Here is a 27,914-nt window from a genome sequence, read left to right on the forward strand (position 1 = left end):
TGCATCAGAGGATATGCAGCACAGCATGGGGAGTACGTGGAGCTGGACAACCTGGATTCATGCCCCAGCTCTACCAATTACTAGCTGTGTGACTTTGGCAAGTTACTTAATATCCCTGAGCCTCAGTTTCCCCATCTGTAAAGTGAGGATAACAGAAGTACCTACCTCACAGGATCGTGGCAGATTTTAAACCCATGGAAAGCACTTGAAACAGGGCCCACACATAATTAGCTTTTGTGGCTCTGCTGAAATGTCTACAGGTATACAAGTGTCCTGCCTCACCTCTCAGCAACTTTTCCACCTGCCCAGAGTAACCGCAGCAAGAGTAAGAAATAGAGGACCCCTTTCTGACCCTACTGTCAGTCTCAGGAAACCTTCCTGCAAGAACTTCTAGTCCAGGCCACTGGCCACAGCAACCTGAAACTCACAGCTTCATCCCTGCAACTCTTCCCCATGCATACCTGTGACTCCCAATTCATTATCCTTTCCTGCCAGTTTCCAGGTTGTTCTTCCTTCTTCCAGATTACCAGAACTTAGTTGAATGGGTTTGAGTCTGAGGTCAGATTCATTCTCTGACTTCCCTTCTTCCCTGGAAAGGCATTTAAAACTCCACCAGCGTTTCTTAACGTGTGGACACAGCGAATGACCTGGGGTGTTTGTTCGAAATACAGATTTTCCACTTCATGCCAACAGGATTGAATATGAATTGGTAGGGACGGAGCCTGCATTTTAATAAGTTTCTGGGAAACATTTTTTATACACATATACATTAAAATTGAGATTTTAATCACAATTAAAATTCCTCTCCCCACTTCCAAGAAACTAATCATAATCCTTGGTGGAGGATGGGGGCTGCGCATCCCAAAATTGGCGGCATAGGCTTTTTAGAGATAATTCTTCCCAGTATGGGCAGGCTTAACAGCAAAGGGAAAAGGGAAGAGAAGGGACAAAAGTCCTACGGGGCGTGGGCTTCCTTCAAAATCCTCATTTTAGTCCTGAACAATCACGGGGCGCCAAGCGAGCCTCTGTTCCCGGCCACTGCCTCTCCACCCTCTCAGGAGTGGGGCGAAGAGGCCAGCGCAGGGCCATTTGCACAGTGGTGGAAACTGAGGCCCAGGGAAGCCTCGGTAGCGAATCTGCTTAGCAGGGCGCTAGAATCCCGGTCTCTGCCTCAAATTGCCCGGCCACCAGGGAGCGCACGGTGGGGGGTGTGGTCCTCGAACACCTTCTGCTCCCCTGGAATCTCTGCCACAACCCCAATCTCCTCTTAGGGCCACGAACTCCGCCCCTATCCGTTCCGGAGAGCAGTCCTTCCTCTCCAGCCTCAGTTTCCTCAACTGTTCCCGTTGTGTGTGTGCTGGGGAAGGGGGCAGGGGGCAGGGGGGGCGTGGGTCTGGGAACGCAACTGCTGGAGGCAAGGCAGCGGGATTCCCCGCAGGAAGGCCACCTAGTCCCTCCCCCGGGCAGCCGGAGACCCTGAATCGAAACAGGAGGCAGGCGCCCCCGGCCGGGAAGCGGCCCCAGCCCGGATTTCCCTCCCGGGTGGGGCCGCAGTGACTCACCCCTCCCCCTTCCCCCGGTTTCCTTGTTTGCCTTTCTCCTCCCGGCCACGTGGCGGCCAATGCAGCCACTCACCACCACATCCCCGACACGCCGGCCTCCGCGGCCCCCGCACACACCTCGGGGCCGCTCCTGCCCCCTGAGGATGTTCAGGGCACAGGCTGGTGTCCACTCTCCGTATTCCGAGGTGCAGGCTCCAATGCCGGCAGGTGCCCGCCCCCTTCCCCTACGCTCTCCGCTGCAGTAAGGCAGGGCACCTCCTCCCCGCCCCCTCCGCCAGTCCGGGGGAGGGGAAGGGGGCGGGCGGCGCAGGGGGTGTGACAGCTCCCGCCCGGACCGGTGCCAGCTGCAGCCTTGCTTCAGCGCCCGGTGCCAGCTGGCTCCTTCGTCTGGGACGAAGGCGGAGGCTCGGGGCTCCTTGTAGCCGGTGTCGGTGGGGGGGGTCCTCCCCCCCACCACGCCCCCACCCCTCTACTCACCCAAGAGGAGCCTCTCCACCGAGCCCTGCATCCTGCTGCCCTGGCAGCCGGTCCAGCTAGCCGCTGGCCCCGTTCACTGTACCTGGACTTACCCACCAGCTCCCTCCGGATCCCCTTATCAAAGCGGATGGGGGTCGCTGGGGACCCCCCAGCCTTTTGCTAGAGCCTGCAGGGCTGTGCGAGCTTGAAAAGAAACATGAAGGTGGGTAAGGTGGGGTCAGGGTTGAGGAGGAGCAGGAGAGGGCGGGAGAGGAAGCTGACACGGTGGGGAGTTCGGGTAGGAGAGAGAGGGTTGGTCAGGGCTGAGGAGGAGGGGAGAAGGGTTTGAGCTGAAGCTGCATTTCTGGGGGACCCGGTGAATCTATAGCCTCATGCTGGGAGGTGGTGGAGATCTCTGCAGGGGCATGGACAGTGAGATGGGACAGAACTCCAAAGAGGGTAAGAAGGGCCTGATCTTTTCCAAGAGCCGGCTGGGGACCCCTAAGTGCGCCAGACCGGCAGGCCCCAGTGAAGGTCTTCCTGTTCCTCCCCCAGCTCCTGGCAAGGTTGCAGCACCTCCGCCTGACCAGTCCAGAGGACTCTAAGGAAGTAGTTCTGCCTGGGGCAATTGTAGTATGGTCCAGCTGCCCCAGTCGCGTCTCATGGCTGTCCACTTTCCTCATTGTGTCATAGGTGAGCTGGCCAGGTGAGAGCTGCTGGCAGGTGGGCCTGGCTGTGGAGGATAGCCCAGCTCTGGGAGCACCGCAGCTGGGAGCCCTCCCTGACGTGGTGCCGGAGGGGACACTGCTCAACATGGTGTTGAGGAGGATGCACCGGCCCAGAAGCTGCTCCTACCAGCTGCTGCTGGAGCACCGGCGTCCGAGCCGCATCCAGGGGCTGCGCTGGGTGAGTACCTTTCACCCGCCCAGGCCAGGGCCAGCACCCGGGCTAGACGGGGGTCTGGATTGTGGCTGGGCATGCTGCCGGTGGCCCAGCTTGCTCTGGAGGTGTAGAGTGGTACAGCTGGGGTGGACAGTGGATCAGGAAGCTTGCCTGCAGTGTGCGTGGGCGGCTCACACAGCTGCAACCGTGTGTGTCTGTTGTGCCCAGATGTCTCTGGGTATGGGGGGAAGGGGAAAGGGATTTGTTATTTACCTGTCACCTCTGTGAGCCAGGCATTGAGTTAGGTGCTTGTGGGTACTCTCCAGGTGGGGGTGGGAGGTATGGGGGCCAAGTCAAAGGGCTGGGGTGAGGTAAGTTTGGTTACAGTTCTGGGTGTGTCACCGTGGCAACATTGTTTTTTAGTGAGCAACTGAACTGTGCTAATTCTGCGTTTTGGTCTTGGGGTGAGGTGGTCATGTGGACACTGCTGGGTACCTGCCTTTGGGGGGCTTGGGGAAGGATTCTGAGACATTTGGAGAATCTGAGATGACCTAAGTGCCCTTTGCCAGTGAGAAACATCTCTGGACCTGAAAGAATGAAGGAGAGAGCAAGAAGGGGAAAGAATGGTGGGGTTTGGGAGGCAAGATAATGGCTGTACCATCCAAATCAGCAGAGAAACTGTCCCCAACCATCCAGACTAAATAACTTAGCTTGAGATTCAGGTATGTCTCTACTGCATGTGTCTACCCGGGTTTCACTATGTTGCCCAGGCTGGTCTGGAATTCCTGGGACCAAGCAATCTGCCTGTCTTGGCCTCCCAAAGTGCTGGTATTATAGGCATGACCCACCAGGCCTGCCTGGGAGAGCTTCTTTCTCTCTTTCTTTCTTTCCTTCTTTCCTTCCTTGTTTCTTTCTTTCTCTCTCTCTCTCTCTTTCTTTCTTTCTTTCTTTCTTTCTTTCTTTCTTTCTTTCTTTCTTTCTTTTTCTTTCTTTCTTTCTCTCCTTCTTTCTTTCTTTTTTCTTTCTTTCTCTTTTTCTTTTTCTTTCTTTCTTTCTTTCCTTTCTCTCTCTCTCTCTCCCTCCCTCCCTCCCTCTCTTTCTTTCTTTCACTTTCTTCCTTTCTTTCCTGTTTTTTTACTGGAGTCTCGCTCTGTCTCCAGGTTGGAGTGCACTGGCTTGATCTCAGCTCATTGCAACCTCTACCTCCCAGGTTTAAGTGATTCTCCTTCTTCAGCTTCCCAAGTAGCTGGGACTATAGGCGTGTGCCAGCACACCTAGTTAATTTTTGTATTTTTAGTAGAGACAGGGCTTCAACATGTTGGCCAGAATGGTCTTGATCTCTTGACCTCGTGATCTGCCTACCTTGGCCTCCCAAAGTGCTGGGATTACAGGGGTGAGCCACCGCTCCCAGCCAGGAGTTCATTTCTTATTGGCAAGTCCTTTTGAGTAGAATAAACACCACCCTCTCCCTCCTTCCCCCTGCCTTGCTCAACTGCCATTTACATTGAGGCTGAGTTGAAAAAAACCGAGACCCACCAAGACAAGGGGATCCACTTTGCAATCAGAATTGAGAAGAGAATCCAGGTGTTGGTCCTGGTAGAGTTGTTCTCTACCAGGGTCTTTCTTATCATGAGGCTGGGTCCTCCCCCACTACCCCTCCGACTCTCTCCGTCTGGGTCACTGGCTGCAGCTACTGCCTGGAGCCAATGGGCTGGAACTCTCCCTCCCCCCTTCCCTCTCAGGCTATAATTATTTGTGCATTTCCTGTCCCCTTCCCAGCTTGTAAAGGCAAGGTAGGGGGTGGGGGGAAGGTCAGGTGCCTGGACAGTGAGGTCACTGGAGGATCCCCTGGGACCTGAAGTCGGGAAGGGAGTGGAAGAGGCCACCAGGCTCTCTCCTGACTTTCCCCAGCCCCTAGAAATGAAGGGCTGCTGTGCGTGGGGAGGCCAGAAAGGTGGGGGTGAAGGTTGCTGAAGTGTAAATGGGGGCAAAGGCACAGAAAAAAGGCCCCCTTCCTGCCAGGTGGATGTTGGTGACTAGAGGGAGCTTAGATTTTTAGTGCTTAGAGGCAGGCGGCCACTCCCTCTTCTGATGACTGGGTGACTGGGGTGGGGAGGTTTCATTCCATCATGCCTATGTTTGAGAGGCTCTGGGTACCTGTAAAGCTGTACTTCCTACCTCTTGATGCTGCCTTTAGCCCAGGGAAGGCTTCCATGAGGGAGCGAGTGCCAGCTGTGAGCATGCATACCCAGGGTGAAGGGGTAGGGCCTGAGTCCCCGGAAGACAGCACTGCCAGTTATCGAAGCCAGGCCTCCCTCTTCGAAAGCCAAGGGAAAACCCATCAACCTCCCAGAGAAGAGGTCTGAAGACAGCTCTTTCTGTTCTTGCCTAGCCCAGGACAAGAGAAAATGAAAACAGGTTACAGCAGGAGCGCTTGCAGTTGATACAGACTAAGATAAGAAAAGGACTTAACAGCTACGGCAAAGGTGACACTGGAATGGGATGGAAGAACATCTTTGGAAAATAGGAGGGGGAGGTGAGATCTTGTCTGATGTCCAGAGGCAGGGGCAAGATCAGGGTGACCTCTGGTAGTTCTACTGGCTCAGGGAAGTCTGAGATGATTCTCTTTATGTGACTGCTTTGGCGGAAGTGGCCCTATTTTGTAACTCGAAGAACACACTTTCATCCAACCTGTCCAAACCGTGGTAGGAGCTAATAGTAATACAGTACTTATGTGCCAGACATTATTGTAAGAGGTTTGCCTTTATCATATCAAATAATTCTTGCTGGGTGCGGTGGCTTATGCCTGCAATCCCAACACTTTGGGAGGCCGAAGTGGGTGGATAACCGGAGGTCAAGAGTTCAAGACTAGCCTGGCCACCACAGTGAAACCCCCGTCTCTACTAAAAATACAAAAATTAACAGGGCATGGTGGCTGGTGCCTGTAATGCCTGCTACTGCAGAGGCTGAGGTTGCAGTGAGCTGAGATTGCGCCATTGCACTCCAGTCTGGGTGACAAGAGCAAAATTCTGCCTCAAATAATGATAATAATAATTCTCACAATAGCCTTGTGAGATAGGTACTAATGTCATCACCCCCATTTTATAGATGTGAAAACGGAGGCACAGAGAGGTTAAGTGACAGGTTCAGAGTTACACAGCAGATAAGTGGCAAAGCTGGGCTTTGGTCCCAGGCAATCTGGCTGCAGAGTCCAAGCTCATAACCATATAACCACCATGCTGTGCTTCTCTCTTGCTACAAATAGTAACACTGACACCCTTAAGGCATCACCAACCCCATGCACCCTTCCCCTGTCCCATCACACGCAGCCCTGGCCTGAGACCTTAGCTGTGACCCAAGGGAACTGGTCTGACAGGTCTCCAGGCTGTCTGGCTCTGTGCCTGTCTCTCCAGCCCGGCTCTGACATTCAGTGACAGAGAGTGAGGGTGGGGCAGGCCACAGTGCTGGTGCCAGGGGAGTTAGCGCCTCCTCTTCTACCCTGAACCCTTTCTTTTCAGCAATGAGAGGAGGGAGTGGGTGAGGACCTTCACCTCGACCCATATCAGCTGCTTCTTCCCAGCTAAGAACCCTGAAACTAACAGGGTATAGCTTTTTTTTTTTTTTTTTTTTGCACTGTGTCCCAGTAATAGGGCCCATCATGAAATAATAACGTCTGATCAAGTCAACTAACGTTTACTAAGGAGTTATTGTGATCCAGGCAGCATTCCAAGTACTTCATTTCATTAACTTTTTGATCCTCATAACCCTATGTGATAGGTACTATTTTTATCTTTTTTAATTTATTTTTTAAAATTTATTTATTTATTTAATTTTTTAAATACAGGGTCTCACCATGTTGGTCAGGTTGGTCTTGAACTCCCGACCTTAGGTGATCCACCCGCCTTGGCCTCCAAAGTGCTTGGATTACAGGCGTGAGCCACCACGCCCAACCCAGGTACTATTTTTATCATCGACCCCAGTTTACAGATGAGGAAACTGGAGCACTGAGAACTTCAAAAACCAGCATGAGCTCACACAACCGGATAGTAATGCAAAAGCTAGGATTTGAACCCAAGCTTCTGGCTGCTGAACCCACACACTTGACCACTGCCCTTGAGTAGCAGCCCTCACTCCACCTCATCCTAGAAGGTTGCCATGCACACAAACATCCTGGGGGCACAGAGAGGTTAGAATAACAAACCTATCTACCTTTGTCTAACCCAGTGGTTTCCAAACTTACTTGCCCATGGAGCTTGCCTGAGGGCAGAGTACCTCTGCTGTCTGTGTCCTTAGCACACAGAGGAGGAAACATGGGGATGGGCATCATGGGAGATGGTAGGGGTAATGCTAAGAGCATGGCCTTTGGAATCAGACAGGCACAGGTATGAATCCTGGTGCCCTTATTGACCAACAGGGCAGGCTGTAGAACCTCTGAGCTTCCTTTTCTCTAGCTGTGAAATAGGAAACAAATACCTACCTCTGGGTCGGCACCAGTAGCAGAGTTATTCAGTAGAATCTTACGTTTCTAAATAGTTGTGTGATCTCTCTGGGCTTTTGCTTTCCTTGGCAAAATGAGAGAGATTCCTTAAGGTCCCTTCCTTAGTGCTCATGAGCTAGGGCCCCGTTCTCTGACCCGCATGCTCATCCCCTGGGGGAGGACAGGAAATGACCAGCCTGGCCACATGACCCGGCACCTCCCCTCCTAATGTGCCCTCTCCCTGGTCAGAATAATACCAGGAAGGGGGCCGGTGCTGGAGCCTGGGTTGTGGGCTCCAATGGGAGTTGGGGCAGGGACTGGGGCCACCTGGGCATTTTGACATGAACAACAACAAGTCATTAGCACTCAGGCACTGTTTGTTCCGAAACAGGGGGCCGGCTGGGTAGCATTCCTGCCCTTCCTCCCTTCCCTGGCTCCTCCTCCTCCTCATTTCCTGTCGTTAAGTCTCCAGGGCTCTATGTCTAGCACTGGGCTGGGCCCCATGACCCGGGCAGGGTTACCCTTGGGACACCTACTGACTTCCACCCAGCCCTGGGCCAGGCGTCTGCACATGCCAGACGTCAGGCCTCTGCCTGGGTATGCAGTGCCAAGATGCCTGTGCCCAGGCCTGGTTGCCAACCAGGCCTGGTTATACTGCAACTCCCCAGCAGGTCCTTTTCAGGGAGATGGGAAGGTAGGAGAGAGGTGGCTGGTGAGAAGAGAGAAAAGGGGTAGGGGGGTGGTGGGTGTAGGGAGACCAAGAATGGGAGCACTTCTGGATGGGAACTTGAACTTCTCCATAGCTGTCTGACTGTCCCAAGTATGCGTGACTGAATTACACAAGGCACCTCACCTCCAGGCTTTGATTTTGTCGTAAGTCACAGAGGACTGACAATGCCTACTCTGCCCACTTCACATCTGATCCTATTTTACACGTGATCCAATGCAATCAAGGTTGTGCTTTGTAAACTGTAAAGTGAGCCCTTTGAGAGGGCTCATAGAGGGTACAGCATCCTGTCCAGAGATGTTCACAAACCCGTTCTCAGGTGGCAGGAAGAGAAGGGTCATGAGGGGTTTTCATGGCCATTATTACAGGGCATAAGGGGCCCCAGACTGCCAAATGGCTTGATTGTTAACAAAGGCAGAAATCCTTGCTAAGCAGTGTTGCCATGACAAAGCGCGTCTTCGTGAGCCAGTCCTGTGTGCCACCAAGGACTTACTCACTCTCGCAGGGTACGGGCTAGCAACATCTCAGAGAAGAAAGATGCCTTCCAGCAAGCAGCCTCACCCTAATGCTTCACAGATGAGTAGTAGCTAACATGTGCATACAACTATATGCCAGGCAATGCTTTAAACATTCAATGTGTAGCAACTCATTTAATTCTCCCAAAACCTTATGAGTTGGTATTATTAATGCTTTACGGATTTTTTTTTTGAGGCGGAGTCTTGCTCTGTCGCCCAGGCTGGAGTGTAATGGCGTGGTCTCTGCTCACTGCAACCTCCACCTCCTGGGTTCAAGCAATTCTTCTGCCTCAGCCTCCTAGTAGCTGGGATTACAGGCACCTGCCACCACCATTTTTGTGTTTTTAGTAGAGATGGGTTTTCACCATGTTGGCCAGGCTGGTCTCGAACTCCTGACCTCGTGATCCGCCCGCCTCGACCTCCCAATGTGCTGGGATTACAGGCATGAGCCATCATGTCTGGCCCTTTATAGATTTTATAGATAGGGAAACTCAGGCAGGGAGTGAGAGGTTAAATCATTTGTTTCAGGTCACATCTGCAATCACTGGGGGAGCAGGGATTTGAATCCAGGAGTGTGGCCTCAGGGTTTGTGTTTTTAACTACCAGGCTGATCCAAGGCCCAGAGAGGGCAAGAGACCTGCTCATGGGCCTGTGGATGGGCACAGAACCTGGCTGGGGATCAGGCCTGTGACCCCAGCCCAGGAGCGGGTGTTCCCAAGCCTCCTGAGTTGCTCACACCCTGAGCCATGAGTAAGCAGAATGTGTGCCTAGGGGCTCTGATCTGTAAGGAGCCAGTCCCTGGATTGGGTCTGGTGATCAGGATGGCAGGGTGGGAAGAGGCGATGCCTGGGGCACAGGGTGCTGAGTGAATATTTGTTTCTTTGCTGAGTGACTGGCCACATGTATGCATTTGGGATTGGGGCCTAGGCAAGGGTGGGAGTGATGGGGGAGGGGAGTCATCCAGGAGCCGGGCTTGAAGGCCTCACACTGACGTGCATGCTTTCCCTGCTGCCCCCAGACACCACTCACCAACAGCGAGGAGTCCCTGGATTTCAGCGAGAGCCTAGAGCAGGTAGAAACCTGGGAGGCGTGGAGCTGGGACAGGCGGCACCGTTAGGGCTTCAGAGCCTGAGCTGCTGTGCCTTTCATCCCTCCAAGGCCTCCACAGAGCGGGTGCTCAGGGCTGGGAAGCAGCTGCATCGGCACCTGCTGGCCACCTGCCCGAACCTCATCCGAGACCGAAAGTACCACCTTAGGCTGTATCGGTGAGTGGAGGCCCTGCTGCCTCCCTGCCCAGCCTCACCGCTTTCTCTCCTTTCCACTCTATTCCAGGCTCCTGGGCCTCACCCTGCTTCTAGCAGAGAGATGGACCAGGCTTGGGCCTCAGAGGGTGCCTTTCTAATGCAGAGTTCCTCCCTGCCCTGCCACCCTCCTTCCACTGGCTTCTCCCTATTCTTCCCTGTCCCCTTCTACCTCCTGTAGGCAGTGCTGCTCTGGCCGGGAGCTGGTGGATGGGATCTTGGCCCTGGGACTTGGGGTACATTCTCGGAGCCAAGCTGTGGGAATCTGCCAGGTGTTGTTGGATGAAGGTGCCCTCTGCCATGGTGAGCCCAAGTCCAGGGTGGGGTGCCCTGGGCTGTGCTAGGCAGTGATGGGGACGGGACAGGGGAGTCCTGGGAAGCAGGCACCACTTGGGGAGTAATGAGGGTGGCATTGCAGTGGGGTTTCATGCCCACACGGCCTCAATTTCCTCTCCTCCTCCACACCTGGGCCTTTGCCCCCCAGTGAAACACGACTGGGCCTTCCAGGACCGAGATGCCCAATTCTACCGGTTCCCCGGGCCAGAGCCCGAGCCCATGGGAGCTCATGAGATGGACGAGGAGTTGGCTGAAGCTGTGGCCTTGCTCTCACAGCGGGGGCCTGATGCCCTGCTCACTGTGGCACTCCGAAAGCCGTGAGTCGGAATCCCTGCACCCTGTGACCCCAGGCCGCACACAGCACTCAGATCCCATCGTTGCTCAGATTGATCTCTGAGGGCATCCCTTACCTGTTGCAGAGGGAAGGGAACCTGGCTGGCCCAGAAGCCCCTGGTCCTGACTGCCATGGACTCGCTGTGTAACCTGGATCCCCCCACACTCCCAATCCCCCCCAAGTCAGTTTCTTCCTCTGTAAATGAGTGTGTTGGGCCAGGGGGGTCTCTGAGGACCCTTCTCACTCAGAGACATAGTTGTGACTGAAAGCAAGTGGGCTTTGGAAACTAGTCGGGTCCAGGTTCAAATTCCCGCTGGACCGGCTACTGGCTGTGTGACCTTGAGCCTCCCCATGCTACTTCCTCTTCCATCAAGTGAGGATAATGGGACTGCTCCATAGGCTTGTTATGAAACAGTGCGTGCAAAATGCTCATCACAGGCGCTGCCACATGTGCACGCTCAGTAAAGGTTAGCTGCTGCTGATGACCATCGCTGCTGAGGCAGCGCTGGGCACAGGCTTGGGCTGGGTGGGTGGGGTGGTTCCTGGCGCCTGGTCTGGCCCCACAGCTCACCGTATGCTCCCATCCCTCCTGTGCTTGCAGCCCAGGTCAGCGCACCGACGAAGAGCTGGACCTCATCTTTGAGGAGCTGCTGCACATCAAGGCCGTGGCTCACCTCTCCAACACGGTCAGTCCCACTGTCCCAGCCCTGCCCCGTCCCAGGCATCTCCTCTTCCCGTGACTTCCCTGAAACTCCAACTGCAGGGCCAGAGGGTGGTTTCTCCACTTCCATCTGTGGCTGGAAATTTTCAGTCTGATTTCTTGCCTCTGGTGCTGCCCTATCTGAAAATCCTTCTGCCTCCCTCAGCCCATTTTCTCCACTTGCTTTGTCTCCTGCCGAATCCTGGGAACGCCTGACCTAGTTCCACATTTCTGTCCCCCAGCACTTGTGTCATTGGACCTAATCATAGCCCTGGCAGGAGCCTGACTGCTCTACACATGAACTTGCCCCACCGACTCTCCTATCTCCACCCAACAGGTGAAACGAGAATTAGCGGCGGTTCTGCTCTTTGAACCACACAGCAAGGCCGGGACCGTGTGTAAGTCTGGAAGGGGACCAGAAGCCAAGCACAGGGCCTGGACATGGGCAAAAAGATATGGAGAAGGAGTGGTAGGTGCCAAGAGGGCCCGGTCTGAGCTATGCTTCTGTCAGTGTTCAGCCAGGGGGACAAGGGCACTTCATGGTACATTATCTGGAAGGGATCTGTCAACGTGGTGACACATGGCAAGGTGAGGCCCCCCTCCTTCCTGCCCCAGTGCCCTGGGTCCTAACTGCTCCCTGGCCTGCGTCCTCATGGGCAGTGCCTTTGTTGGTCCCCTGTGTCTCCTGTCTGGGTTGCTTCTCCTGGCATGGGTCTGTCCTGGCAAGGGCTGGGGGCGGCAGGGGTGGGCTGAGACTGAGGCCTGGCTGCAGGGACTGGTGACCACCCTGCATGAGGGAGATGACTTTGGACAGCTGGCTCTGGTGAATGACGCACCCCGGGCAGCCACCATCATCCTGCGAGAAGACAACTGTCATTTCCTGCGCGTGGACAAGCAGGACTTCAACCGCATCATCAAGGTGCTGCTGCTGGGGTCGGGGAGGGCAGGGGCTGTGGGTCCAGAGAAGTGATGTGGATGGAGGTGTAGGGACCAGAGCAGAGGGCCCATAAGGAGCAGGGCAGGTAGGAGATGCTGGGCTATGGTGGCTGGCAGCGGGGACCATGGCCCTGGGCGTGTGTGAGAAGGGGAAGCACATAGAGCACAGAAGGGGTTCAGTGAGACCAGTGACTGCAGGCTCAGTGTGGGAGACCAGGGGAGGGGTGGGTGTGCAGGTTGAGGACTAGGCTGTGGGGGAGGCAGGATGCATGGAAGGAAGGGAAGGCAGTGGAGGTGGAGCCAGAGTCGGAGGTGGGAGAAGGGCTGTGGGTCCCTGTAGGACCCTCATGGGGTTCAGGAGCAGGAATGAAGGAGGTAGATGAGAGGGTCTAAAGCGGGAACCATCATGTGTTGAGCACGGGGTGTGGCCTGTTCTCCAGGATGTGGAGGCCAAGACCATGCGGCTAGAAGAACATGGCAAAGTGGTGCTGGTGCTGGAGAGAGCCTCTCAGGGCGCTGGCTCTTCCCGACCCCCAACCGCAGGCAGGAACCGGTAACACACCTGCCATGTTCCCTCTCCACACTGTCTTTCCTTTCACTTCCCAGTCTTTGCTCCCTTCCCCTGTGACATACCCCTGCCCTCTGGCCACCTGTGGGTAGACAGGTATTGAGGTACTAGGATGTGCCTGCTGAGGCAGTCTCCTCCCCACCCTAAGGTGGGACAGGGCTGGCTAATCGAGAAGAATGATGTGATTGATTATTGATGTCTACCCGGGTGTGGGAGTGGGGATTAGTGGCTCCAGTGCCATAGACTGGCCATTTCTGCTAGGTATACGGTGATGTCTGGCACCCCAGAGAAGATCCTAGAGCTTCTCTTGGAGGCCATGGGACCAGATTCCAGTGCTCATGACCCAACAGGTAAGGGCAAGAGACACCCTGCCTGCTTTCTGACTTGCTGGGTGGTCCATTAGCCTGGAAGAGAGCCAGGCACCCTGCATCTGGCCTCACTGGATGCTCAGTTGGTCTGTACAGTGGTTGACAAGAAGTCCTCTTACCTGTGCTCTTGGTTTTGAGGGGAGCACTATCACGGGGACTGGACATTGCTGGTACCTTGCAGGTGGTAGAATGTGGGGAAGGGTCCCTCCAGCTGTCCATACACCTGTGCTCAACAGACTTGGCCTCTGAAGCCTCCTCACATCCCCCCACCCTGTCCTACAGAGACATTCCTCAGCGACTTCCTCCTGACTCACAGGGTCTTCATGCCCAGCACCCAACTCTGCGCTGCCCTTCTGCACCAATATCCTTCCAGCCCCAGAGGGTGTATGCATAGAGGATAGGATGGTGTGTGGGGTTGAGACAAAGAATCTCATCAGCATGGCTCTACTGAGCCATCTAAATGCCAGCCTGCTGCCAGGCCCAGCTTGCTGGGGGCCCTGGGCCTTCTTCCCCTCCTTTGCCTCAGGTATGGTGGGTGGCTGCAGTTGAATGTTGTGGTTCCCTTGACTGGTGCCCACCTTCCATGCGGAGCCCGCGGGTGGCAGTGAGCAGGAGTGCAGCACCTACGTCTGCAACAAGAGGCAGCAGATCCTGCGGCTGGTCAGCCAGTGGGTGGCCCTGTATGGCTCCATGCTCCACACTGATCCTGTGGCCACCAGCTTCCTCCAGGTATCTGGAAGTGAGGCGCAGGGGGGCTGGGCTGCCTGGGGTGGACACAGCTACAGCCATCTCAGTGAATCTTGGCTCTTCTTAGAAACTCTCAGACCTGGTGAGCAGGGATGCCCGACTCAGTAACCTGCTGAGGGAGCAGTGGCCAGAGAGGCGGCGGCACTACAGGTGATGGTTTGACTCTGTTAACTTGTCATTTCCATAACTGGCAGTGCCACGGGGACTAAGAGCATACGGTCTGGAGTCAAGCACCTGGCTTCAGATCCAGGCTGCACCACTTCCCTCAATTCGTTGTTCGTATCAGTCCCCTGCTGTTCACCCTTATGCCAGATGTCCATCCATTCTCATGCATCATGTACTCATTCATTTATTCATCCTCATATCCTGAGTGTACCTGCTGCTCTCACTTCCTACATTGGGCATGTGTTTATTACCGAATACCCTCAGTGCCAGCTCCTGCCAGCCCCGCCTGGTACATTTCCAAGACTTTACCTTCACCTTTGCAGATATTCCCACGGAACAGCTGAGATTTGAGGGGGGTCAGCACTCCCTCTGAAACCTGAAACCTGGGGTCTGCATCTGCCTTTAACTTTTCCTTCCCCTTCTGGCCTTGGAAAATCACAAAGTCCAGGGGCCTGAGTTCAAGACTGTGTTTGCTCCTCTCTATGTGATACTTACCTGGCCATGCTTACCTCTGAGTTGCTGGTGAGGGCTGGGAGGAATCTGGAGCCCCAAGGTCCTCCCTGCTCCTGTCCCAGGGATTCCTGGGCTTGCTCACCTCCCCTCTCTCTTGTCTGCAGGTTGGAGAATGGCTGCGGGAATGCATCTCCTCAGATGAAGGTGTCTGCCTGGCCCCAGCTTCTTTCCTCTGCTCCTTCTGGACTGCAGGCCCCTCCTTCACCACCCCCCTCCCAGGCACTCTGTGTGCATGGGAAGCTCCCCTCCTGCAGACACACCCTGGGGTCTGTGATAGGTGTTCAGGGGGCCCTTGATGCGTGTGGTAGCCTGGCCAGGCCCTGCCGGGAGACGCAGAGGCCTAAGGCAGCCTCCCTCCTCCCCCACTCCCTGACTCCATGGGCCTTTATTCCTTTTGGGAGGTAATTCTTGCCCATAGTTAGAGCCTGGGAGAGGAGAAATGGTGGCTGGACTTGGTGTCTAAGGCCCACGGGGCCCCTGGCGGCCAGTGCTGTGGGAGCTCAGGGGAAGGCGAGGCCCCTCCCTGGAAAGTCAAAGGTGGCCCCAGGCCATTGTCTGCTGGGGCTAAAGGGGAAGCAAAGAGGGGCCGAGAAGATGTGACTGCAGCCGGGATTTGGTTGAGGAATGGTGGGAGAAATAACTGGAAAGGTAGATTGAGTTGGTGGTGGGGAGGGCTGTGCTGGTAATGACATCCAGGGGCCTCACCCGCCCCTGTGGTCCCACCTGCTGAGCGCCCTGCCCCTGCCTGCTGGAGGCTCTCACGGGCTCCTCCTCCACAGGGCAGGCGAAGCCCATTCTCCCCTCAGGGCCTGTGCTCTTATCCCTTAGCCTGGAAGGGTCTTTCTAAGGCTGTTTGCCTGACAGGATCCTTCGCATTCTCATCTCAGCCAAATGCTGGGTTCCAGACAGGCCCCCTTCTTCCTCCTTATCCGAAGCACCCTTCCCTTTCTCCCCAGCACGCTCTGCTGTGGTGTCCTCTGTGGTATTCTTCAAAGCACGCGCCGTGTGGAGTTGTGTTCTTTGCCCACTTGCTTACTGTCATTTGGTATCTCCCCAACCCACTGGAGGATTGACTTCCCTCCTTCGGGCCCCCACCTCCGCTTCTATGCTCACATGCTGCCTGGCTCTTGGCTGACGCTCAGAAACCCATGTGGACTTGCCCTCATGGGCCGGGCACGGGCACTGCGCTAGGTGCTGATGCTGCACTTCAGCCCTGGCCTGTGGGGCTGCTGTCAGGCCAGGGGCAGAGCAGTTAAACTACCTGTGATGTGCAGTAACAAAGGTGGGGTGTCTGAAAATGGGAGGGGAAGAGCCAACTCCAGTGCAGATGCAGGCAAAGTGTCCTGTGTAAGCAGCTCCTGGAGCTGAGAGCTTCAGGGGGCGAGGGTGGAGGAAGAAGAGGATTCCTGGCGGTCAAACCCAGGAGGAAAGGGAGCCCAGGAGGAGGGATCCCTGGAGGAACTAGAGTGAGAGCAGGACCCCAGAGGAGGCAGGAAGTGGGCAGGGCGCCCTGGGCCAGGGCCAGGGATCTGATCTTTGTCCTAAGAGCAGTGCAAACCATTGAAGGGGTTGGAGCCAATGTTGGCAAAGTCTGATTTGTGTTTTGAATAGGTCAGCTAAAGAGCCCGGGCTTTCTCCAGCAGACAATGGCCGCCATTGAAACCAAATGCGGGAGCTTAATGGGGTTCTGGTCAGACAGATTGAAGGAGGAGGGCTGCAGGCACCTGGGAGGGAGGAGGAGGAGCATAGTTGGAGCAGATAAGGAGCGAGGTCTCGTGGGCAGGTGGAACTGGAGTTAACCTGGGCAGGGGAGGAGTGAACGCAGGAGACCCATTTCTTTTTTTCTTTTTTTTTTTTTTTTTTGAGACAGAGTCTTGTTCTGTTGCCAGGCGCCAGACTGGAGTGCAGTGGCACGATCTCAGCTCACTGCAACCTCCGCCTCCCAGGTTCAAGCAATTCTCCTGCCTCAGCCTCCCAGTTAGCTGGGACTACAGGCATGTGCCACCATGCCCAGCTAATTTTTGTATTTTTTTTAGTAGAGACGGGGTTTCACCATGTTGGCCAGGATGGTCTCGATCTCTTGACCTCGTGATCCTCCTGCCTCGGCCTCCCAAAGTGCTGGGATTACAGGTGTGAGCCACTGCGCCTGGCCAGGAGACTCATTTCAAAGAAGAACCCTCAAAGCAAGATGACAAGCTATGGGACGCGGGGAGGAGCCTGGAGCCTGGGAGAATGGCTGGGGAACAGAGTGGTCTGGGAGGCAGGATGCAAGGATCCGATGGGTATATGGGGTGTGAGGTGATGGATCACTAATGTGGAAGGAGCCAGGGGGCGTTTGAGACCAGGGTTCGGAAGAGAGCTCAGGGTTTTGGAAGAGAGTTTGGTAGTAGTTCTGGGAGTCACCCATATGCAGGCGACATAGGAGGCAGTGAGGAACTCTGTAGAGGGCCCTGAGATATGGAAATATAGGGAAGAGCAATGGATTGAGGTCTGAACCTGGAGGATCTGCCACCCACAGAGCTGGGAGGAGGGACAGAGTCAGTACCAGTGTTGGAAAAAAGCAGGGTGGGAAAGGGAGCCTGCGTCAGGAGCCTTGCACCGCGGCAGACACCGCCTCGCCAGCAGAGGCTCGGCAGTGGTTTCCGCGCACTGCATCCCTGCTGTGGGCTGGGACAGGGCACAGTAGTGTTGGTGGAGAGGAGCACGGAGTGGGAAAGGAGCAGGAGGGATTCCAACTCTGCCACTTAGCAGCTGTGTGGCTTTGGGCATGTTACTTAACCTCTCTGAGCCTCATTTATTTCATCCATAAAATGGAAATAATAATAATACTTTTGTCAAAGGGCCATTGTGAATATTTAGATCCTTAGAATAATGCCTGACTTGTAGCAAATGGTAGCTGGAGGGAAAGGAAGAGAAAACCAGAGTCCATAGCTGAAGAGTTTTCATCTTAGAACTGCTCTGGACCTATTTGGCAGAGGGAGAAGCCCACACACGGAGGGGCATGGATTTGCCCCACCCTTAGACATGTGTCTTCTCCTGGAGCCTTGGCCCCAGGTGCCTTCCTGGGCTCAGGTGAATGTGGGAAGCAGAGCCCTCTGGTGGTATGAGGGCTGTGTGGTGTCCGTGCTCCTGGGGACACAGGGCCCTCACAGTCCCCTCCCTGCGCGCTCTCCTCTCTTGTTCTCCCAGCCTTATTTTCTCTTTCCTCTTCCTCCCAGGCCCGGAATCTGCCAATCTGGCTCCCCAACCAGGACGAGCCTCTTCCCGGCAGCAGCTGTGCCATCCGAGTTGGGGACAAAGGTTGGTGGTCTGAGCCAGCCAGGCACAGCCCGACATCTGCTCCCTGCTGTCTCTGCCTTTCTTGTCCTGCTGTCATCACTCTTGACCTCAGTGTCCCTCGGCCAAGGTGGCACGCTATACTCTTCAGGGTCTGTGTTCCAGGCCGCTGGCCATATCTGCCTCTTGCACCCCACTTTTTGCTCAGGTCCTCCCCACCTGCAGCTCAGCCTCTTGGGGATTCCTGCTATCATTGCAATGGCTGCCCTCTCTCTCTGGGGAGGAGAGATCAGGCAGCCCTTCCCACAGCTCAGTCTGGTCTCCTCTTCAGTCCCCTATGACATCTGCCGGCCAGACCACTCGGTGTTGACCCTGCAGCTGCCTGTGACAGCCTCCGTGAGAGAGGTGATGGCAGCGTTGGCCCAGGAGGATGGCTGGACCAAGGGGCAGGTGCTGGTGAAGGTCAATTCCGCAGGTGGTGAGTTATGTTCCCGGATAGATCCCAAAAGAGGGTGCCCCTTAGGATCTGTGACCAGGTCTCCCAGTCAAAGTCATGGTCATCATTGTCTTCCTCAGTGAGAATGATGGCGAGCGTTAAAGGGAGGTGGATTGCATCTATTTGAAGTGCATTTCATGCAGTGCGTAAGAGCATGAGCTCTGGGGCCTGCTACCTGCATATGGCACCAGCCCTTTAGCTCACCATCTATGTGTCCTCCAGCAGCGTGCTTCATCTCCCTGTGCTCAGTTTTATCATCCATAAAGTGGGAACAGTAAGAGGACTTGCCTGCTGGAGGGATTGTGAGGATCAAATGAGTACATCCATGAAAGCATTTAGAATGGTGCCTGGCACACAGTGATACATAGGTATTTTATTATCATCATTTGTGTTTAGCTATTTAATCTGAAATGGTAACAATCTCATGAGATACAGGTACTTTTATCCTATTTTCAGACAAGAACGCTGAGGCTAAAAGGGCGTGAGCCATTTCTCAGCTCACACAGTGAGAATAGCTGGTGGCTGGACGCGGTGGCTCACGCCTGTAATCCTAGTACTTTGGGAGGCCGAGGCGGGCGGATCACAAGTTCAGGAGTTCAAGACCAGCCTGGCTAACATGTTGAAACCCCATCTCTACTAAAAAATACAAAAAATTAGCCAGATGTGGTGGTGGGAGCCTGTAATCTCAGCTACTTGAGAGCCCGAGGCAGGAGAATTGCTTGAACCTGGGAGGCAGAGGTTGCAGTGAACCAAGATCACACTATTGCACTCCAGCTTGGGTGACAGTACAAGACTCTGTCTCAAAGAATAAAAATAAAAAAATAATAAAATAAAGAAAGAGAGGAGAGTAGCTGACCTTTTTTTAGTCACTCAGCAAACATTTTTGAGGGTCAGCTGTAAACCAGTGATATATATTTGGAGCTGGATATACCACAGCAGGTAAGACAGGTCAGCGTGATGGTTAAGAGCAGAGACTGTGGACTCCCAGACCCGTGAAGGCATCTTAGGTCCACCATTTACTAGCTGTGTGATGCTGGGCAAGTTGCTTAACCTCTCTGAGCCTGCATTACCTCACCTGTCAGATGAGGGCTGTAACTTTATCTACCCACCGGGTTGTAGTGGCTACTAAGTGAGCTAATCTGTGTAAAGCACTTAGCACGGGGCCTGCCACAGTCAGTGCTAAGAACGTGGCGGACTCAGGATACGATGGGGCCTCCAGAGAACCTGGAACATTCAAAATCACTGTTCTCTGTGGAGGGCACGCGCCTGAGAGCTGGAGCCCAGGGCAGACGAGAATTAGGGGCATTCAAGAGGTGGGGATGAGAAAAGAAAAGCCTTCTCCCTTCAGGAAGTGGGGTAAGATGGTCACCTGTGCACCCTGCCCTGGGAAGCACTGCCCTCTGCTGGCCACCTGGTGAGTTGCAGTTGCCCAATGGTCATGTTTATTGAGATCCTACTATGTGCCAGGCACTGTTTAGAGCACTGATCTCCAAAGCACTTGGATCAACACCCATGTCAATAACCAATATTTAATTAAAACCCCACTCCACAGTGTGAATATTTGTTTATAAGTAATACACATATATTACCACACTAGTATAATATAGACAAAAATAGAAATTGACGAAGTAGAAATGCAAAGCAGGTAGGAAAAAGAAACATAAGTAGAAGAGCTCATTTTTCCCGGGCAAATGGATAATCTGATGTACCTTACTTTGGAGGCCACTGCTCTACGCACTGGGGACTGAAACACAGCCCCAGTCCATGAGGAGCTGATAAAAATCAACACCAAGGCTTATGCAAGACACTTCCCAATTTTCAGAGGGCTTTTATACATAGCATATACTTACAGCCACTATTTATATACATTATTTTATTTGACTTATGAAATAGTCCGGGCAAGTCTTATTGTCTCCATTTTACCAGGCTGAGGGAGGCTCAGACCCTGCCCAGGTTCTTCCTGACTCACTAAGACTCTTTTCTCATCCTCTTGGATGTGCTTCCCTGAGCAGTGCAGCTGTGTGGGCACATGCACCTGTGTATTCTGAGCACCCACCCAGGACTTCAACCCCGCCTCCCAAACAGCACCTCCACCCTGGTCTCCAGCTGGTCCCTGGCCTCCCTCCCTTCCCCAACCCAGGCCACCTCTGCTGTCTTTGCAGATGCCATTGGCCTGCAGCCAGACGCCCGTGGTGTGGCCACATCTCTGGGGCTCAATGAGCGGCTCTTTGTTGTCAACCCACAGGAAGTGCATGAGCTGGTAGGGACCAGGCAGGGTGCCAGGGCCCAGGGAGGAGCTCTATTTTGAGGTGGCAGGGGTGAGCTCTGGGGAGAGTCCCAGGGAGAAGAGGGAGGAGGGGCCTGGCTCTGCTGCCTCAGCATGCAGATGGAGTGGGCCTCAGCTGATGGGAGATTCCCAAGATTATGGAGGGCAGGGGCTGGTAGCACTGGTTGGGAACTCCCAAGGAGAAAGAGGAACCGCCCTAGTTAAGGGTTCCCCAGGAGACAGGGGCCCAAAAGCAGGGGTCTTAGCACTGGGGAGCCCTATCCTCCAGCTGCTATAGCCCCTAGAGACCCTCCACTCCCTGCTCCTGCCCTCCTAACCCTCCTCCTACCTTGAGTATACAGTCCTTGCCCCAACCTTTCCCCTACCCTGTGCCTTTCCCTGGATGCCTCGGGCTGCTCCCTGAGCGCTCTCCCACCCGCAGACCCCACACCCTGAGCAGCTGGGGCCCACTGTGGGCTCTGCTGAGGGGCTGGACCTCGTGAGCGCCAAGGACCTGGCAGGCCAGCTGACGGACCACGACTGGAGCCTCTTCAACAGCATCCACCAGGTGCGGGAGGCAGGGCTGGGGGAGGAAAGCAGGCAGCAGGCACCCAGCTTGGCTCTGCTTGGCACTTGCTGACCTCTCCTGCCGCCCCCGCCCAGGTGGAGCTGATCCACTACGTGCTGGGCCCCCAGCATCTGCGGGACATCACCACGGCCAACTTAGAGCGCTTCATGCGTCGCTTCAACGAGCTGCAGTACTGGGTGGCCACGGAGCTGTGTCTCTGCGCAGTGCCCGGCCCCCGGGCCCAGCTCCTCAGGAAGTTCATTAAGCTGGCTGCCCAGTGAGTCCCTGGCCAGCGGGTGGGGCGTGGCCAGAGTCCCTGGGCTACCTTGTCCTAAGCGCCCCCTCTTTGCTTCGTATGTTGCTGAATCTGCCACCCTATTTGTTCCCTGGGTCCCCTGGAGCCTCTGCCTTCCCACCCCATCCATCTGGGGTCCCTGTGCAGTCTGGCCTTGCTGTAGTTTGGGGACACTAGGGTGTGGCTGCTTCCCTTCCCCTGAGGGTCTCTGGCTCTTCTGCTCACAGCCTCAAGGAGCAGAAGAATCTCAATTCCTTCTTTGCCATCATGTTTGGCCTCAGCAATTCGGCCATCAGCCGCCTAGCCCACACCTGGGAGGTAGGTGTGGTCTGGACGGCCCCAACCTGGGAGTGCTGGCTGGGGTTGGACCTCCCCCGAGCAGCTGCTCAGCTGCCTCCCCTTCACAGCGGCTGCCACACAAAGTCCGGAAGCTGTACTCCGCTCTGGAGAGGCTGCTGGTGAGTCTCGGCCCTGCCAGGCCCGGCTCTGCTAGGATCAGCTGGGCTCAGCCCTGTCTTCCAGACACCCTGACTCTTGGCTTACCCGAAGCTCCTCTGCCCGTCCTTTGTCACTTTTAGGGTTCCCAACCTCGGCCCAGGTTCTAGCTCCTCTGGCCTGTGAATTTGGGGAGCTGGCTGAGGAAGGGGTGCTCAGCACTAGGGTGGGGGCTGCACGGTGCCCTCTGGCCCTCAATGTGTGTCTGAATGGGAACAGGAGATCCTGTGTGAAGCCCAGGCTGGAGCATGTGGGCGTCTGGTCCTGGGGTCTGAGGTGCCAGGGCAGCGTCAGGGGCTGCAAAGCCCGAGGGCCTGGCATGGAGTGCTTCTGGTGCACCAGGGCCTGTTGGCCCCTCAGGAGCTCCTCAGGGCTTGTAGAAGAGGCGAGGAAAGAGCTGGGGACGGTACCTCCCACCTCCAGGAACTTTTGAGTATTTTGACTGTTCTGGAAAGAAGCAGAGGAGAGGGGCTTCATCAGCATAGCCTGGGAACTCTTGAGAGAAAATCCATCTCATGAGGCTCAAGGGATTCAAAGGAGTTTACTCTCCAGAGAGAGGGAGGGACACAGAGAGAGGAATACAAAGGGACAAAGGGATGGCAGAGACAGACTTTTCCAGAAACTTGGGGCTCCAGTGAGTAACCACTGTGAACTTTCTCAGCGCTAATGGGAGGTTGGAAGTCCTGTGCTCGCCTGCGGCAGAGCCTGGGTAAGACCTGGGCTAAGGATAGGCTGAGCTGGGGTCTCTGCACCTGCTGTGACTCCTCCTTGGTTGGCTGGGGTCTGTGGTGGCTTACGGTGTGTGCAAACCCTCAGTGTGGCTTCTTCCCCTAGGACCCCTCATGGAATCACCGGGTGTACCGGCTGGCCCTCGCCAAGCTCTCCCCTCCTGTCATCCCCTTCATGCCTCTTCTTCTTAAAGGTAACAGGCCTTCCTGCCTCTGTCCCCCCATTCCCCCTTCCTACCTCCATCCCCGATCCCCCTTCCTGCCTCCATCCCCCATTCCCCCTTCCTGCCTCCATCCCCCATTCCCCCTTCCTGCCTCCATCCCCCATTCCCCCTTCCTGCCTCCATCCCCCATTCCCCCTTCCTGCCTCTCTCCCCCCATTTCCCCCTTCCTGCCACCCTCCCCCATCTCATGCCTATTTGTGTGTGCACCCACACTGTTGGAGAGATTACAGCTCACGTGCTGATTCCTCGAGGAGTGCAGAGATGAATTAGGAGTTCCCAGGCTGGAGAAAGAGTTAAAACACCAGACAAATAAGGGCTGCCTTTGATGGCCTGTGTAAGGAGCCCGAGAGATACAAGGAAATGCTGCTGGGGCTTGGCAGGGCCAGAGGCAGGGGCCGTATGGGGCGAGGCAGGGGCAGTGTGGGGTGAAGCAGGCCCAAGGGAGCCATTATCCCTTCACCTTTTCTGGGCTACAGGAGGGCAGGAGTTTGGGGACCTATGAATGAAAACCATCTCTTTGCAGACATGACCTTCATTCATGAGGGAAACCACACACTAGTGGAGAATCTCATCAACTTTGAGAAGATGGTGAGTTCAGGGAGAGCGGACATCTGCCATGGACATAGGTTGGGGACGTGACTGTGGCCTGGGAAGGGGCAGGGCTTGGAGGCGGCTTAAACTTGTTACAAATAATATGAAGATAAATACTTAATGTGTAATAGTCCTGCCTTATTCCACTGCAACTGGAGGCTCTGCCAGGGTACCAGCCTCAGACAGCTCACCATCAACGAGAGCCCTTCCAGCCCTCTTCTCTCTAAGCCCTTCTCTCCTGGCCTCTGCTTTCTGTCCTCTGTCTGGTCCTCGAGGGGCCTCTGGGTGCGCTGGGGAGAAGTACACATGCCCCACCTCTTGTAGCCCCTAACCCTTGGTTCAGAGGGAGCTTGGCCTCCCTGCTGCTGCACAGAGCGGGACAGGGTCTATCTCTCAGGCAAGAGCTCATGCTCCGGTGTTGTCCGCAGCGAATGATGGCCAGAGCCGCCCGGATGCTGCATCACTGTCGAAGCCACAACCCTGGTGAGAGGGCGGGTCCCAGGGCAGGAGGTCCCCCACCCTACATCCTCTGTGAAGCTCCGGGGTGGCTCTGACTCCCTGACCCCACGCCCCGCCCCGCAGTGCCTCTCTCACCACTCAGAAGCCGAGTTTCTCACCTCCACGAGGACAGCCAGGTGGCGAGGATTTCCACCTGTAAGTGTGGGTGATGGGAGGTGGGCGGAGGGGGTCCTCATCATAGTTACCCATATCCTGGGCACTTGACATGTACTAGGCACTGAGCCTGGCCCGTCCATACATGACAATGATAACGTTACCCCATGATATCGATGATGTTCAGACTCTGTGCTCTGAGCCACAGGGCTCTCTGTCCCCTCACCCATGGGGAATTGATGATGGGAGATGGTTGGTGGGTGGCAGAGGGCAGGAAGGCTGATGTGATGTGGTTCCTTGGAGGGGAAGGGTTGCGCTCCACAAAGGGGCGTTGGTGCCTCCCTGACTGCTCTCCTCCCACCAGGCTCAGAGCAGTCCCTGAGCACCCGGAGTCCAGCCAGCACGTGGGCTTATGTCCAGCAGCTGAAGGTCATCGACAACCAGCGGGAACTCTCCCGCCTCTCCCGGGAGCTGGAGCCGTGAGGAGGGGCTGGGACTGGAGCTGGAGCAGGCACTTGCTGCCAGGAAAGCTGGGGTGTGCTGGGCCAAGATACACACAGGCTGGCCACAGCTGGGCAGGGCTCTCTGTGGAGTGGACTCGAGGCCCTGGAGCAGGCAGCGTGGAGGCAGCGGTCCCCTGTGATGACTGGCAGCTAAGGAGGACCTCGGAGTGGACCCGAGCTGGGAATGGGGAATGACCCAAGGCCAAGGAACGGGGGACAGAAAGGCCCCAGCCGTGGGTGGAGAATGGAGTGCGCTGGGACGTTGTGTGCAATAGAGAGCTCTCCACACCAGGTGTTTTCCAGATTCTGTGCCTCTGGCTTTGTGGTCCAGCCAGGCCTGCGGTTTGTTTTCACAGTGGACATGGACACAGAGAGAGGCTCTGTGTGGGGGTGGCATGTGTGTACCGTGTGTGGCAAGCCCAGGGCCTTGGCCTGGGGCAGGGTCCGCTGCTTTTCTTTCCACAGCATCTGAGATAAACAGCAGGCAGTGGGCAGGTGGTGGGGCTGCAGGCCTGCGTGGTGGTCCCCAAGGAGCTTTATTGTTACTGGCAATTAACACAGTAGTGTGTTCCAGGCCAGCCGGAAGGGGCGTGGCAGGGAGGCTGAGGCCCCGCCCTCTGGGAAGGAGCTGTGGAGGAGAAGCAGCCCCATGCTGGGCACAGGCTAGGGCCGGGTCCAAGATCCTGATGCCACCCAGATGTGCATCCGGGGGTCGGGCCACAGGGCAGGCTGGAGCTTGGAGCTTCTGTCAGCAGCCAGCCAGGGTGACCATCAGCTCCCCGTGGTGGTTCGATAGGACTTTATAGTCCAGACACAACTAGTAGCTTCCTCCGAACTGCAGCCCCTGCTGTTCCACACTTGAGCTCATGCTGGCCTCTTGGGTGGTGTTCAGGCTTCTGGGGTCTTCTGGGGGTGGCTCGTGATAGAAACAATCCTGAAGCTTCCGTGGAGACCCCATCGCTTATTGAGGCCTCGCAGACTCCCAGGAAATCAGGGTTTCTCATCAATGTTGAGAATGGTCCCCACGAGCTCTGGTCATATGAAGTCCTCTCCTCGCTGCCCCTTCAGCACTTCCCTTAGAAACCAGCTACTGCCAGACCCCTCCTGTCACCCAGGAAGCTCCAGGGACTCCAACCTCTTGCCTCACCATTGCCCCAAGTCCCAGCAGCAGGAGGCATCTGTCTGGCCAGAAAGAGACCTCACGGCTGGCCCCTGACATGAACCCTGAGGAGGTATTGAGGCTGCAGGGCCTTGGGTGTCTGGAGGCGGCTGGTATGGCCCCTCTGCACTTCAGCCCGATGGACATGGATACACAGGTCAGCTGCTTCCAAAAGGGCTGGAGCCCTCAGCAGGAAGGCAGCACAGCTGTGCTTAGACCCCAGGTCACTAAGTGAATCTGAGCAAGTCACTGAACAGTGCTCTGCCTTCATTTCTCCACCTGTAAGCTGGGTATGACGAACACCATCCAGCACTTAGTGACAAACACATAAAACTGCAGCTCCTGCCTCTGCAGCAGAGGGGACAGCCACGGGCCGGCCTGTGCTGTCTGGGCCTGGTAGGGGGACATTGTTGCCTCAGGTGAAGGCTGAGGGAGAGACAGGTGGAGCAGATGGCAGTGGTAACCAAACCAGTTCCCTTGCTGTGGGTGGGGACAGAGAAGAGGCACAGAAGCGTCCGGAACTGAGCAATTGGGACAGGAGGCTCAAGCCTGGATGAGTCGGGGCTTTCTTCTCCTCCAACTCATTGTCTGCTGGTGTCTTGGCAAAAGCCAGCCAGCCAGCTGTGGCCCTTCACTCTTAGACTCCAGGGTGAGCCCAGTCCAGCGACACAACAGAAGCCAAGCACCATGTGGGCCCATGTCCTCTAGTGTGTCTCTTCTGGTCTCACATCTACGTCCTGATGAGACTTCTCCCTCTGCCTTGGACCATTGGCTTTACAGTCCAGACCACCCTGTAGCCACCCTTTGGCCTCCCAGCTGCCCCAGTCTCTTGGGCAGGACACCTTTTGAGCCTGTTGGGAGAGGCCTTGCCAGGAGAACGGTGCCCAGGGTAGGCAAGAGGACACAGACTCTGGGAGCTGGAAGAGCTTCAGCCCAGGGGTCTGGGCCACTTGCAGAGGACAGGAGGCTCAGAACTGGGGAAAGGCTCCGTGTTCTTTCCACTACGGTGGCCTCATGCTCGCAGGCTATGCTGCCTTCTGTCTCCCTGACTGCCCAGGCATGGGGTGGCATGGGGTGGGAGGCGTCCTCTCGTGTTTTCTAGTGGCTCAGGCTGTGTGCAGGGGCTCCCATTTTGTGTCTCAGCTGCAAGAAGACCAGGAGGGGAGGAGGCACTCATGGGACTGCTGAGAGGAAGGTATGAGGGAAGGGAGCAGTGGCCTGAGATCAGTCCTTTTAAAAGCCTTTGTTTTGCTGGGCACAATGGCTCATGCCTATAATCCCAGCACTTTGGGAGGCTGAGGTGGGTGGATCACGAGGTCAGGAGATCGAGACCAGCCTGGCTAACATGGTGAAGCTCCATCTCTACTAAAAATACGAAAAATTAGCTGGGCATGGTGGTGCATGCCTGTAGTCCCAGCTACTCAGGAGGCTGAGGCAGGAGAATCGCTTGAACCCAGGAGGTGGAGGTTGCAGTGAGCCAAGATTGCACCACTGCACTCTAGCTTGGGTGGTGGAGCAAGACTCCATCTCAAAAAAAGAAGTCTCTGTTACCTGAAAGGAGGTCAAGTAGAGAGGGATGGCTGCCTGTGTGTCCTATAGGGCAGGGCAGGACAGGACAAAGGGAGATGATTATTACACACACATCTCCCCCTCCTTGCCCCTTCCCCTCCACTTCCCTGTGAAGGCCCAGGGGCAGGCTGTGGCCAGCCTCAGGCCCTGACTGTGGGTGCACACCAGAGAGGGCCACCCTCCCCGCAGAAGGGGTGGAGTGGTTAGAGGAGACAGCACCCTCTGCTGCTTCAACATCTCTGCCTGGAACCAGCTGTCCCCTCTCTCCCAGGCTCCATCCAAACAAGAGGAAGGCACAGCCTGAGATCCGGCACCCCATCCCCTCCATTCAGTGCTGAGTTAGAGCTGGGTGGGGGCACACCTGCCTGGTGGCTTTTGTGTCCCCAGCAGCCCTCAGCCTCTGGCTGCTCTCCTTCCCAATAGGCACAGGATTTACCATGATAATAATAGGTTAAGATTTGAATAGAGTTTTCATCCTCTTTCATCTTCATAGTGTCTCACATTAGCTTATTTTTATCCTGATAACAGAATAGGTACTACAGGTA

General features: G+C 55.6%; 1 protein-coding gene across 3 annotated transcripts; it reads left to right on the forward strand.

Moving 5' to 3' along the window:
• The first annotated feature begins 1,682 nt into the window (after positions 1 to 1,682).
• Positions 1,683 to 24,943, forward strand: RAPGEF3 (Rap guanine nucleotide exchange factor 3). Of its 3 annotated transcripts, none has more exons than XM_017529357.2 (28): positions 1,683 to 2,241; positions 2,712 to 2,924; positions 9,638 to 9,691; positions 9,778 to 9,884; positions 10,102 to 10,223; positions 10,405 to 10,573; positions 11,192 to 11,276; positions 11,628 to 11,688; positions 11,802 to 11,878; positions 12,063 to 12,209; positions 12,667 to 12,779; positions 13,056 to 13,144; positions 13,445 to 13,523; positions 13,741 to 13,891; positions 13,977 to 14,059; positions 14,692 to 14,731; positions 17,806 to 17,887; positions 18,195 to 18,341; positions 20,522 to 20,619; positions 21,068 to 21,193; positions 21,289 to 21,470; positions 21,716 to 21,806; positions 21,896 to 21,946; positions 22,818 to 22,905; positions 23,459 to 23,523; positions 23,955 to 24,009; positions 24,109 to 24,180; positions 24,503 to 24,943. In XM_017529357.2, exons 1-28 carry the CDS (start codon positions 2,236 to 2,238, stop codon positions 24,619 to 24,621), a joined length of 2,772 nt encoding a protein of 923 aa, XP_017384846.1. In that variant the 5' UTR covers positions 1,683 to 2,235; the 3' UTR covers positions 24,622 to 24,943. The 3 variants fall into 3 exon arrangements, 2 of the variants coding, with proteins under 2 accessions (XP_017384846.1, XP_017384824.1); XM_017529335.2 differs by having other exon boundaries at positions 23,924 to 24,009; positions 24,503 to 24,932; XR_005200341.1 differs by lacking the exon at positions 21,289 to 21,470 and having other exon boundaries at positions 24,503 to 24,933.
• The last annotated feature ends 2,971 nt before the right edge of the window (positions 24,944 to 27,914 follow it).

The sequence above is a fragment of the Cebus imitator genome, unplaced genomic scaffold, assembly GCF_001604975.1.
Source record: "Cebus imitator isolate Cc_AM_T3 unplaced genomic scaffold, Cebus_imitator-1.0 Scaffold2, whole genome shotgun sequence".
In the NCBI taxonomy this organism is placed as follows: domain Eukaryota; kingdom Metazoa; phylum Chordata; class Mammalia; order Primates; family Cebidae; genus Cebus; species Cebus imitator.

Excerpts from the sequence above, each read along its gene's own strand:
- RAPGEF3 (XM_017529335.2), top strand. Across the intron at positions 10,224-10,404 it reads TGAAGGTGCCCTCTGCCATG|TGAAACACGACTGGGCCTTC; the intron begins GTGAGCCCAAGT and ends TTTGCCCCCCAG. Across the intron at positions 14,732-17,805 it reads ATGCATCTCCTCAGATGAAG|GCCCGGAATCTGCCAATCTG; the intron begins GTGTCTGCCTGG and ends TCTTCCTCCCAG.